The sequence below is a fragment of the Boleophthalmus pectinirostris genome, unplaced genomic scaffold, assembly GCF_026225935.1.
Source record: "Boleophthalmus pectinirostris isolate CB_2022bp ecotype Guang Dong unplaced genomic scaffold, ASM2622593v1 HiC_scaffold_7, whole genome shotgun sequence".
NCBI lineage: Eukaryota > Metazoa > Chordata > Actinopteri > Gobiiformes > Gobiidae > Boleophthalmus > Boleophthalmus pectinirostris.
The window spans coordinates 222,120-234,539 of record NW_026571473.1 but is presented as its reverse complement, the minus strand read 5'-3'; the positions used below and the strand labels follow the sequence as shown (position 1 = coordinate 234,539).

The window sequence follows — 12,420 nt, the reverse complement described above, 5'->3', positions numbered from 1 at the left end:
TGATTTGCACTATTGCTAAATCACCTTTAAAACACTGTCTGGGCAGAACTATTTACCTCAAAGAATTTTCTGAGCTCTTTTCACAACTTTCAAAGACCAAAGCAGAATTTTGCCATCACAGTAATACTATCATTGCAATCCATGTGCTTTTTTATTTATTTATTTTTTTTAATCTTTTTTCAACTAGAGGTACAAAAAATCAGGTACAAGAACTCTTCACTGCGAGTCCCCATAAGAATGACCATTCTGTGTAATTGCTCAGATCTTTCCTGGTGACCTGGCCTGCATGTCCACCATGATGACCTTTGAGCACTTGAACCAGCTGTGCCACAACAAGGAGCAGGTGTGTTCACTGCCCCCCACAGTCCAGGAGGTCACAGGTAAGGCACCAGAAATGGTCATGTTTTAAAACCTCATAAGTTAGTTCTAGTGTTGTCATGAAACTATTTTCTCATTTTATTTGTATTTTATATATATTTTATATGTAAAGGGTCAGCACATATTAATGAACATTTAAAATGTAAATATGTGAAGATTATAGCCAATGTGGCAAATTTCCATCTTCAGTCCCTTAGCAAGTTGAGGTCAAATAATCTACAGGACACGGAAAAGTACATGCTATACATATTTTCAATACTAAGGAATAGATTCCAATAGCACAATGATGATAATAAAAAACTCTTTATTTAGACAATTAAGTTCTTTCTTTTATATTGTGGCTTTATATGTGTGTAATCCCTCAGTGGTCCAGTAGGTTCCATAGTGGTCCATGGGTGTATACTAGTCTATGTGCTCTTCTACTTGTTCTTATGCAGCTCAAGATCATTTTAAAGCTATTCAGGAAAGGCATTTTAGGCAGTTTCAGTACTAATTTTAGTATTTTCAATACCTTTGATAACTTTAGCTTTACATTAATAGCATTACATTTTGTAGTCATATTACACACTCTGTATTACTGCTTTTGGCCTTTGTTTATGTAGTTATTGGTATGTACACAGTATGTGATTGGTATTTCATAGTAACTGTGTCCTTAGGAGACCACACAAGCTTCGATGACAGCATCCACATGGTCCCTTTTCAATTTGATCTGATGCAGCTGTTGCCCCGGTGCCAGCAGGTGGAGCTGTTTTTCCTTACTTTCAGCACAGGTAAACTCAATCTGAAATTAGGTAAAAATACTTCCTTCCTTGTCCTTTGTTGTCCTTGCCTTGATCTCTGAGAGCTATGTCATGAGGTCAACACTAGAGACCAAGGAGGATCTGTGAGGAGGAGGAACTATTGTTGCTTTTGGTGGAGCCAAATCCTCCTAACCAGTGGTGGGAACAACAACTGCTCAGTAAAAACTACAACTCACAGAAAACTGACTACAACAAGCACACTATCCTCCACCATCCTCCACCATCCTCGCCTATGCTCCACTGTCTATTTCTATCATTCAGTCTTTACAGCCATCATAAAGATTTAAAGAAGGGAGAGGCCACTCTGACTTTCTGCCACTGCTGATCTTTATATAAATTTGTCATGTGGCTTTAAGTTTTGTCTCTGAAAAACAAATACATGAAAAGATGCAACAGGATTACAACATCAAATGGTCTGATGTGGCTCTATAGCAGTTATGCTTTATATAATACAAAGTTGAGTTTATTTATGCAGAAGCTTTTAATAAATGATCTGATGCAGTGTATAAACTTTTGATTTGGTCTGCACAGTGGGATGCCTCATAGCTCATTGCCACTGGTTAGGAACCTCTCAAGGTTATAAGTGATTTTCAAAACTTTTAGAGACCAGAGTGGACTTTACTGTAATGGTAAAGCTAACAAGAACTAGCATGCTAACAGTGCACTTCCTGATTATCAAGCAATAAAACACTCCATAATTATGTTCAGACAGTACGCAGTTGATTTACTTTGAGAACAAGAGCTCCTACCACATATCTATACAGGGGCATATGGAAGCCCATTCCTGCCAGTAAATAAAAAAATAAAGCCTCACAGAAAGTCATAATTATGAGTGTAAAAATCATAATTATGAGTTTTAAAGTTGACTCTGTATCTGCTCTTGTAAAAAGACAAGAAAGAGAGAGCTATCCACACAAATCCCACATGAATGAGTAGGTGCAAAGTGTCCATCTATGCCTCTGTCCATGCTATGTGCTATGGTTTGAAGCACCATTGGCTATGCGGTGCATCCGGTCTCCTGGCCCTGGTTGGGAATTGATGAGCTCTGCTGGGCACTTGGCACAGGCTACTTCGGGTTGCTCAGTGATGAAAATATGGGGACAAACCAAATAATATAGATGCAGTGTGAAGTGAATTAGTAAAATAATGGTGGGTTCATACATGGCTTCTACAGGAAAATTGTCACACCAGCCCAGATGCTTGCATTCAGAGAACTTCAAAAACTCCTAATTATGATCCATAAACCTGCTCACGTGATTGACTGTGAGCTGGAGACATTTGTCACAGTGAGGGACACGAGGACACTGAACAAACTGCTCTCCATCATGGACTATTGAGGGTCAGAGGAGCTCATTCTCCAACAGGCTCCTTCAGCTCCACTCAAACAGTGAGAGATAAAAGAATACATTCATACCATACTCTATACAGATGTACAACAACTCACCTTTATGTAACAGATAATACTCCCTATAACTGTACAGCAACTCACTCTTATGGAACAGATAACCCTGTGTCCTGTCAACCATCATATCATTGCTGTCCTATGACCTCTTGTATATAGCTGAGATTTTATATTTTATTACTTATTTTTCTATTTTATTTTGACTTGTACATATACATTTATATAATTATGCCTTATTTGACACGTGCCTCTTGCTATTGTTTTGCTATGTATTTTAGAATTTATTATTACCATTTACATTTTTTACTCTTTGTTATTATATTATGATGAGTGGGCTTCTGTGTCCAAATCATTTCCCTTGTGGATCTATAAAATTTGTCTGAGTCTACGTCTTAATATATAAGTATGCACTGAGTTGTAAATTGAATTGTAATGCCTTAAATTAAATTATGTTGTCTTTTAGCATGTTATTGTGCCCTGAATAATCCAGATTATCACTTCACCAAATCCATTGGTATGATGTAGACATGTGCAGATTACAGAGCCTCTCTTACGTGTGCTGTGTGTACTGTGTGTACTGTGTGTACTGTGTGTGTGCGTGCGTGTGTGTGTGTGTAGCACTGCAGCGCTCGGAGCCCCAGCCCTGTGTGCCCAATGAACTGCTGCTGAGCCTGTTCCACACCAGCCTATCCCAGGAGCTGAGCGACAGGGAGGTACCTCTGTGTGAGCCTGACCACGCCGCCCTCATCCAACACATCCTCCAGAGAGAGCGCCACGGGCACACGCCACCATTCTGCCAACCACCCAGCACAGGTCAGCACTGAGGCGCTCCCGTAGACTGTATAAAGAAGCGGACTATGCGAGTGTGTCATCACCCATAGTGTTCAGCGCCACTCAAGTGAAGCTCGCTATGCAGCTGTAGGAGTGAATCTGGAGCCAAGGACAGCCAAAAAAGTGGAAAAAAACACCAGGATCATGTAGAGCGGGATAATGTGAACCAAAAATGACCAAAAGGTGTCAGTCCATAGGAAATCAGCTGTTTTCAAGGAATCTCCCCTATGAGCCATCTCAGATTTGGCTGAAAAAAAATCCTAAAAGTTTTTAAATTTACCAAATGAAAAAATCTCATATTTTACCTTCAGTCATTCCTGAGTTATGGCCTGTTGAAATTTTGAGGCCATGCCCACTTTTTAGCCTTAATTTATAAGCATGTTTGAGAGACCATAACTTTATGAAAAATAGAGCTAGGAAGTTGAAAGTGTGTATTATTTTAGATTTTAGGTCATAGATGTTTAAGGCTATTAAAGGTAACTTAACCTTTCTAGCAGGTGGAAAAAGAATAAGATAGATAGATTGCTGTCAGAAATGGACATTCTTTCCATTGTAAATATCTGCTTGGAATAAAAAGATCTCGGACCTCAAAAATTGAAAAAAAATAAAATAAAATAATTGAGCATCAACCGAGTTTGAGATTTGGGAGCCCACAGCTCCCCCCTTAATAAAGATACCTAATATTAGACAACAGATTTAGAATCTATGACCTAAAATCTACAATAATACAAATTTCAACTTCCTAGCTCTAGTTTTCAGGTTATGGTCTCTCAAAAATGCTTATAAACTAAGGCTTCTGAAAAAGTGGGCATGGCCCCAAAATTTCAACGGGCCATAATTCAGGAAAGACTGAAGGTAAAATCTGAGATTTTTTCATTTGGTAATTTTAGAAATTTTTTGGAATTTTTATCAGCCAAATCTGAGATGGCTCATTGGGGAGATTCCTTGAAAACAGCTGATTTCATATGGACTGACACTATTGCATTACAGTATGCCTCTCAAATGAAATTGATGCACATTGCATCAGGTTTGTGAAGCTGTAATGTACTGTATTGTATTGTATTGTGCTTTTTATATTTATGGATGTAGGCGTATAAATAATGTAGGCTTGTAGCCTTGTTCAGAATCATACAGTTAACCATATGGAACAGGGCCTGGGAAAAATCACAAGATTACTCAAACATGCATATAAAACTGCATGTTTTTAATAAGGGAACAATGTTATAACATGATAGAAAGCTCCAAAAAAATAATTACCCCATCTTTTAAATAATAGTATTATTTTATTAAAGGCTCATAAAAGTGCTCAGGGCTTGCGTGTGTGTGCGTGATGTGTAGAATGACGTGTTTTCTGCTTCTTCTTATAGAGGAGCGGGTCCAGGCACGGGGCAAACAGGACACAGATAACCTCCACACTAGCGGAGCCAGTAAAGAGGTGATGGGCTCCACCAGCACCCTGCAGGTAATGCTTCTTATGTGACTTCTGTCATAAACCTAGTTTCATCTTCTTTTATACATACTACAGTTGCTGTCTGTGTGTACTGCCGAAACTCCACAATACCAACATTTCAAACTCTTTTTTGATACTAATGAACAAACTCGATACTCAAACTGATTATGATACCACAATGATAATAAAGAATTGCTTGTCTTTATTTAGACCATAGAATGTGATTTTCAGCATTAAATTGTGGTACTTTTTTATATTCCCAATGTGGCCTTACATTATGCATCAGTTTATATAGTTATTTTTTGGACACTCAAAGATGCTTTACAGAGCATTATTCATTCACTCCAGACCCGGTAGTGGTAAGATACTACTGTAGCCACAGCTGCCCTGGGACAGACTGATGGAAGCAAGGCTGCCAGTCTGCACCATCACTCACACACACAACTTTCATACTAGGCAGGACACTTCACCCTCATTGCCTAAGGACACAACAACAGCTTTTTACGACTAGCGCCTCCTGTGGCACCTGATTTTCCCAGTGGTCTCCCATCCAAGTACTAACCAGGCCCAACCTTGCTTAGCTTCTGAGATCTAACGGGATCAGTCTTTGACAAACTGCTATGGCCACGAGAGTACATGTGTGTAATCCCTCAGTGGTTCAGGTAGGTTCCATAGTGTGCATGGGCGTATACTAGTTTATGTGCTCTTCTGCTTGTTCTGATACAGCTCAACGAGTGAAAGAATGAATGTGACTTTTTTAGTATAGATACCTGCTCAAATGAGTATTTATTTATTTGAGACAGGGACATTGCACAATTTTTACATTAACCTTTTACAGGAGAAATGCATTGTACATCAGGTTGTAGCATCAGTGATAATTTCCACCTATAGTCCCTAGATTAACTGACCTTGACTATCAACTGTTGGAAACCTGTGTAGCATTTTTTTGGGTTTTCTTGCTGTGAGGCATGAGTACTAACCTCTCAGCCACCGTGCCACCATCAGGTTTTGGTACTAGTATCTAGTTCTATACTTTTGACAACCCTACACAATATATACGCTTGTGACTCTAAAAGACATGATGTGCTAATTGTGTCCATGTATGTAGGATTTAACACTGCTATACATTGTCTTGTGTTTTGTCAGAGTCTCAGCACTACAGAGCTGGTGGAGGAGGAGCTTCTGCTGCCTGCTTCATACTCCTCTCCTCAGTGGAGGTGCTACGCCAAGTCCATCAGCTCCCAGCATATCCTGCTCACACTGGTGCCTGCCACCTTCACTGGTACTACTTTTAAAAAATAAAATACTGTGAAGTGGCAGTGCCACTGTATGTAAGATTGGCAACACAGGTCCTGTCACCTTTGTAGAACTTTTTGAAACCGTTTCAGGCTACAAATCTCTGTTTAAATGTAAAATAATATATGTCTGTTCTTTGTATTGTGAGTTGCATAGTTATATGGTCTGGAGTGAGGGTTCTATTTATTTATTATTCAGTGCTTTTGGTTTAATATGGTGCTATGCTCAAACACAGAGGGCCCGATCTTGACCCCAGTCGTAGCACTTAGCGCAAGTATGGGGTGTGGAGTTCTAAACCAGAGGTGTGCTGTGCCTGAATATCAGGTGCAGTGGAGCAGATTGAGGGCAGGTGTGGCACTAAAAGTGAATTGCCAGAATTGTAAAAATAAATATCAAAGGAGTTCACTGAAAAACAACATGTAACATGCTCAGGGCTTCTTTTATGTGGAAATATATTAAGATGATAAATGCTTAATATTCATAACATATTCGTGTGCTGTGCGGGAGCCGTCCGGATGCCCTACCGCAGCAGAGCACAGCCCCTCGCCCGCTCCCTGTATCGGCTCAGCTCTGCTCTGTAGTTTGGTTTGATCTAGATCGGTACAAAAGCTGCTCCTTCACTTGAGGCCGTTTACAGCGATGTCCTGAAGTGTGTTTTCTTACCCTGTCTGTAGTCCTAATGCTGCGAGTTATTCACATTCTTGCGGTCGCACTCAGGGATCACCGCGTGCATTCACTGACAGCTCGAGGCTGTGACAGTGGAGCAGATGCACATCTCATATCTGTGCGCAAAGTGGTAACATCAGAAACATTTATATGACAATAAATGTATTCCATAATCTGCGAGACTTCCGCATGTGTGGGACCAAATGCAGTGGACTTGAGAGACGAGAATGTGAGCGGTCAGCAGTAGTAGCCGTGGTCACTCGTACCTCAGGTGAGTCCGTGGGAGCGGACTGCAGGACAGGCGGGAGCAGGAGCGAGAAATTAGCAGCTCTACTGTGTGATGGGGAGCACATGAGACAGACACTGGTCTTACGCCTAAAGGTTGATGTGCGCGTGCATGCAGGAGCTTATAGCAGTGCGCATGCATGAGAGGGGCGCACGTGTGTGTGAAGTGTTCGGAATAGAGGTTTATTAAAGGCTCACACAAAGAATTGTAATTTTCAGTCCTGCTCCCACCTGCATCTGTGATATTTTGTCCCGCTCCCACCCGCAAGTCCTGCAAGATGGGGGCGTTTGCTTTCTTAAGCTTTATCAAACACGGAGAAAGGGAAAGGGATTGTCTAAAATGTGTGCGAGATTAGACCACATACGCAAATTTAGGCTGCTTAAAGTGTTTTTATTAAGGCCAAATAAAATATCCAGCACAAATGATGTATGATATTCTTACATTCATCATTTATATATTTTACTTATACTCATATTTAGTTTGCAGAATTGCAGTTTATCATCCCACATGCCCACTCCCATGTTGTGCAGGCCAGTTCCTGCCCGCGCCCACAATGAGCTTTCAAAATGTGTCCCGCGCTGCACTATTTTGCGTTGGCAGGGCTCTAGTTTGGAACACAAACCCAGTCAATTCTGTCATGGCCTATACAAAATTCTATATTCCTGGTGCCTCTGCTGGTGTGTACTTGCATCGTGGAGCTCTGGAGCTGTCTGCTGCCTGATAATGAGGCAAAGATTGTAGACATTACCCACACTGGCAGTGCTTTTAAATGCCACAGTGGTCACAGATTGGTTCAGATGCCGTCACAATATATGTACTTGTACCCTCCCACTCCAGCCTCCAGCAGCGAAGTACAGCCCCACCTGGACACACCCACTTGCGCTTGGCACTAAGACTGGGGGCCCAGAAACTGCAGTCTACTTTTCTCGACTTACTGCCAATGGTCACACAGTAAAACAAATGAAGAGGATCAAGTGACATCTGAACTGTGAAAAGCTAATTGTGACCTAAGCCGTGAGAAAGGGATACATTTTTTGCTATATGCCCTCCCTCCTCTGCTGTTTGCAGATGTGCAAATGCTGATGGCTTCAGAGCTGGAGAGTGACAGCAGTACCGGGAGCGGCCAGGACGAGGATACACTGACCGCCAGCGTGCGCTCCCATGTGAACTTCCACACAGACTCTTTGTCTGCCAGTCTGGATAGGTCTGAATGTGGGCCCCTGACAGCCAGTGCAGAGCGCTCTGAAGGCAGGCCCCTGACCTCCTGTGTGTCCTCCAGTCTGGATGGCCTCACTACTGCCTGTTCCCCTTCTGATCCCTGGGTTTCCGGGGACCAGCCAGTGTCTGAGAATGAGAGCGTCAACTCCAGTTCAGGTCAGTGGTTCTTAGTTTTGGTCTTCTTCAGCCTGTGAAAACCATTCCTAACAATCAGTGCAGTGCTGCATGCCATGTCAGGCAAAAATACTGGCACACTCATACAAGACTGCTGTAATGACTCTATGGAGGTAATAGGATCAGCAGTGTTGTTACGTGAATGCTTTCATTGAACAATAGTTCATGAACTTGTTCATATTTTTAGTAACAGTGAATTGAATGCACTGTATTACCTGATGAACGACCTGTGAACGTGTTCATTCTGGTGTATGTGAACAGTATGTACTTCTATTTAACTTTGTTCAACAGGGTGCCAGATTTCTTTAGTGTTCCAGGCAAAAACCCGGCTAAACACACTGTAAAGAGCCCTTACTATTTAGCAGAAAAAAACATTAAATCTGTCATCGTCATATATATAATCATCATATGAACATTTTAAAGAGCTCTATGACAAGGTCGTTGAGAAAGAGTATAACCTCACATTTTTGCCGCTGGCCCGTCGGCTTTCACTTTCGCAACACCAACAGCAAACTTAAAACACCACATTGAACTGAAGCACCCGGCTAACTCAGCTTGTTTTCATTTATTAATAATAATAATAATAATAATAATAATAATAATAATAATAATAATAGCTGCAAGCGGCAATGATTGGCCCTCGCTCGCACCTATGCCGCACCTACGCCACGCCGCACCCTGGCCATGCTGGGCCCTGCACATGCCGTGCCCCACGAATGCACCTTACCCCTTGCCCTAACTCCTAAATTAACACTAACCCCTAACCCTACCTGAACTCCTAACTGTAGCCCGAACCCTAGGCCTAAACCTAACCCCAGCCCTAACTGTAGCCCTAACTCTAGCCCTAACTCGAGTCTCAACCCAAACCCGAACCCTAGCCCTAACCCTAACCTTACCCCAAAACTAACTCTAACCCCTAATCTTAACCGAATCCTACACCTTTTTATCAATTTCTGTATGTGTTGATTTTTTTTAAAAATCCAAGATGGCGGACTTCCGGTTTGGGAGGGGGTGTGGTCACTTTCTTATACTTTTTGTTGGGCGTCCTATTGGCAAGGACAAATATTTGACCTGTTGCATGGCAACACAATAGGAGATGGAGTGTTGGCGTCATTGACTTTTATCATTAAGAACAGGTCACAAATGTATGTACCAAATTTTGTATGTATACAAAAAAGTAAAATTTTTCTGTTCCATACAATCTCCCGAGATTGTATGGCCAGTTTCATTAGTTTGTTTTTTTTAAATAATTCTGTTAAACAACAATTCAATAACAGTGTCTGATTTTCATTGGGTATTTGTCAGGAATTTTTTTATTTAATATTGCTTTTCTCAGTTTCAAATTATTTCAGTGACCATTGTTGATTTTTCTTTCATTATAAGAGGGGTAACCAACAATTTTGTCCACGACTGTATATATGTGATTGGAAAGTGCTCACGTCCAGTAATGCACCTGTGGGGTTGTCATTGACCTATTACTCACATACCCAATGCACATTTTTGGAGTTTACAAGGGTTAACGATTACAATTATGCCGCTGTCGCGGCAATGGGCAGTGCCAGTCTGTACTATTGGATGCCATGAGTGTCACTATTGAGTGTCATTGAGTGATTGATAAGGGGAGAGTGCTTCGCACTCTGTTTGTGCGTACTCCGTGCATGCAGCGTGGCAGTGCTTCGCACTGCTGAACAATAACAATAGGCCCTACGCCACCCATGGCACTCAGGATTAATAATAATAATAAGAAAAAACAGAACAATAACAATATACCTATAGTGGCACATATATATATCATTGGAAAGTGCTTGCGTCCAGTGACGCACCCGTGGTCTCCATTGTCAATGACAAGTGCGCTGGTAATGAAAGAAAAATCAACAATGATGACTGAAATAACATGAAACTAAGAAAAACAATAATAAATAAAAAATTACTGATAATGGTCCATCAAAAATCAAATGTTGCTTTTTAACTGGTTATTAGAAAAAAAAATAAAAATTCAAATAATGAAACTGGACAAAAATTATGGTACCCTTAACTTTTTTACACACCCATTTGAGACAAACTCTGTAAACAAATGATTTCTGTAACTGTCAATGAGACTTCTGCGCTGGTCAGCTGGTATTTTGACCCCCTCCATGTGAACAACTTGTTGTTCTTGTTGTCTCAGGTTTGAAGAGTGCCTTCTCCAGATGCATGTTTCAGCTCATTTCACAGATGTTCAATAGAATTGACATCTGGGCTCACAGAAGAACACTCTACTCCAGAACAGTCCAATGTTTTGTTCTTAGCCATTCTTGTCTATTTTTTGCTGTTTTTGGTCATTATCCTGCTGGAAGACCCATGACCTACGACTGAGACTGAGTTTTCTGACACTAGGCAACACATTCGTTCCAAAATACCAGATTCCATTGTATTTTGCACAGATTCAAGACACCCTGTGCCAGATGCAGCGAAACAGCCCCAGAACAAAACCAAGCCTCCTCTGTGCTTCACAGTAGGGACAGTGTTCTTTTCTTGGTGCGCTTCATTTTTGTGTCTGTGAACATAGAGCTGATGTGTCTTGCCAAAGAGCTCCAATTTTGCCTCATCTGTCCAAAGAACATTCTCCCAGAATCTTTGTGGCTTGTCAGTATACACTGATTGAATTCAGTGGTGTCCTCACAGCAAGTCCACTTTGGCTCAAACACTGATGGATGGTGTGATCTGACACTGATATACTTTGCCCTTCAAGTTCACATTTAATTAGTTTGGAGGTTGTTCTGGGCTCTTTGGTTCCATTCGTATGATCCATCAATTCAATTTGTCATAAATTTTCCTCTTGCGGCCGCGTCCAGGGAGCTTGACTTCAGTCCTGTGGAGCTTAATCTTCTGAAGAACATTTGTAACTGTAATCACAGGAACATCAAGCTGCTTGGAGATGGTCTTATTGTCTTTATCTTTAACCTGTTTGTCTATCATTTTCTTTCTAGTCTCTTTCTCTGGTCCATGTTCAGTGTTGTGTCCATCATGTCTCCAAACAGCACAATGACACATGTCTCCCTTTAAACAGACAGACTGGCCAAGGACAAGTTTGAAAACACCTGTGATGCAGATTAGAGACACACCTAAGTTTAACATGTCCATATTGTCCAGTTACTTACAATCTTCTGTAGGGGAACCATCATTTTTGTCCAGGCCAGTTTCATTAGTTTGTTTTTGTAAATAATTCTGTTGAACAACAATTAAAAAACAGTGTCTGGTTTTCATTGGTTATTTTTCAGGAATTTTTTTTTTATTATTACTTTTCTCAGTTTCAAGTTATTTCAGTGACCATTGTTGATTTTTCTTTCATTAGTCTGTGTGTGTGTGTGTGTATATATATATATATATAAAGTCATGTCATGTCATGTCAGGGCCATTTGGTGAAATGGCATAGAATGACCCATATGTCTTTTCAGTACCTTTCAGTCTCCTCTTTGGTGAGTCTGCTCTGGTGTTATTACCATGCCATTGAGCTGCCGGTTGTGTTGTTTGTTTTGCTTCATTATCTTGTGTGTACAGGCAGCTGGCCAAGGCTTGGAGCCTTTGTTTGGCAGTTTCGAGTGCTTCAGGTATGGGCATCTGGTTGTATCTCTTGGGTACTTGCTTTTTCATTGCACCTTTTTGGGCCTCTGACAGTTGGCTCACTTCTCTTCGTGCCTCCTTGATTTTAGCCTCTAACCGTCTTTTTCATGGTGGGTATTGTATCTCATGGCTCCCATGGTTGCTCTTATAGCCCAGCACCTCTAGGATCACTGCTGCTGAAGTGTACATCAGCTCATTGTTTTCAGTGATGGTTGTCGTAGGGATCGCTCTCACTGCTGCATTCACATCTTCTAGGAGACTTTCAGATGGTACTTCACTTAACCTCTGTAACTGGCATTGGGGTTGCCTTGCATTT

General features: G+C 41.2%; 1 protein-coding gene and 1 pseudogene across 7 annotated transcripts in view; one reads left to right on the top strand and one right to left on the bottom strand.

The window, feature by feature from the left end:
• szt2 (SZT2 subunit of KICSTOR complex) overlaps positions 1-12,420 on the top strand; it is a 145,031-nt gene that overhangs the window by 45,172 nt on the left and 87,439 nt on the right. For all 7 annotated transcript variants that reach the window (XM_055164894.1, XM_055164892.1, XM_055164893.1 and 4 more), the window contains 6 exons: positions 263-380; positions 1,035-1,148; positions 3,199-3,393; positions 4,779-4,873; positions 6,008-6,143; positions 8,178-8,483. In XM_055164894.1, coding sequence (XP_055020869.1) covers positions 263-380; positions 1,035-1,148; positions 3,199-3,393; positions 4,779-4,873; positions 6,008-6,143; positions 8,178-8,483 — 964 coding nt within the window. The remainder of the gene's footprint in view (positions 1-262; positions 381-1,034; positions 1,149-3,198; positions 3,394-4,778; positions 4,874-6,007; positions 6,144-8,177; positions 8,484-12,420) is intronic.
• LOC129412198 (5S ribosomal RNA) lies at positions 5,376-5,493 on the bottom strand (annotated as a pseudogene).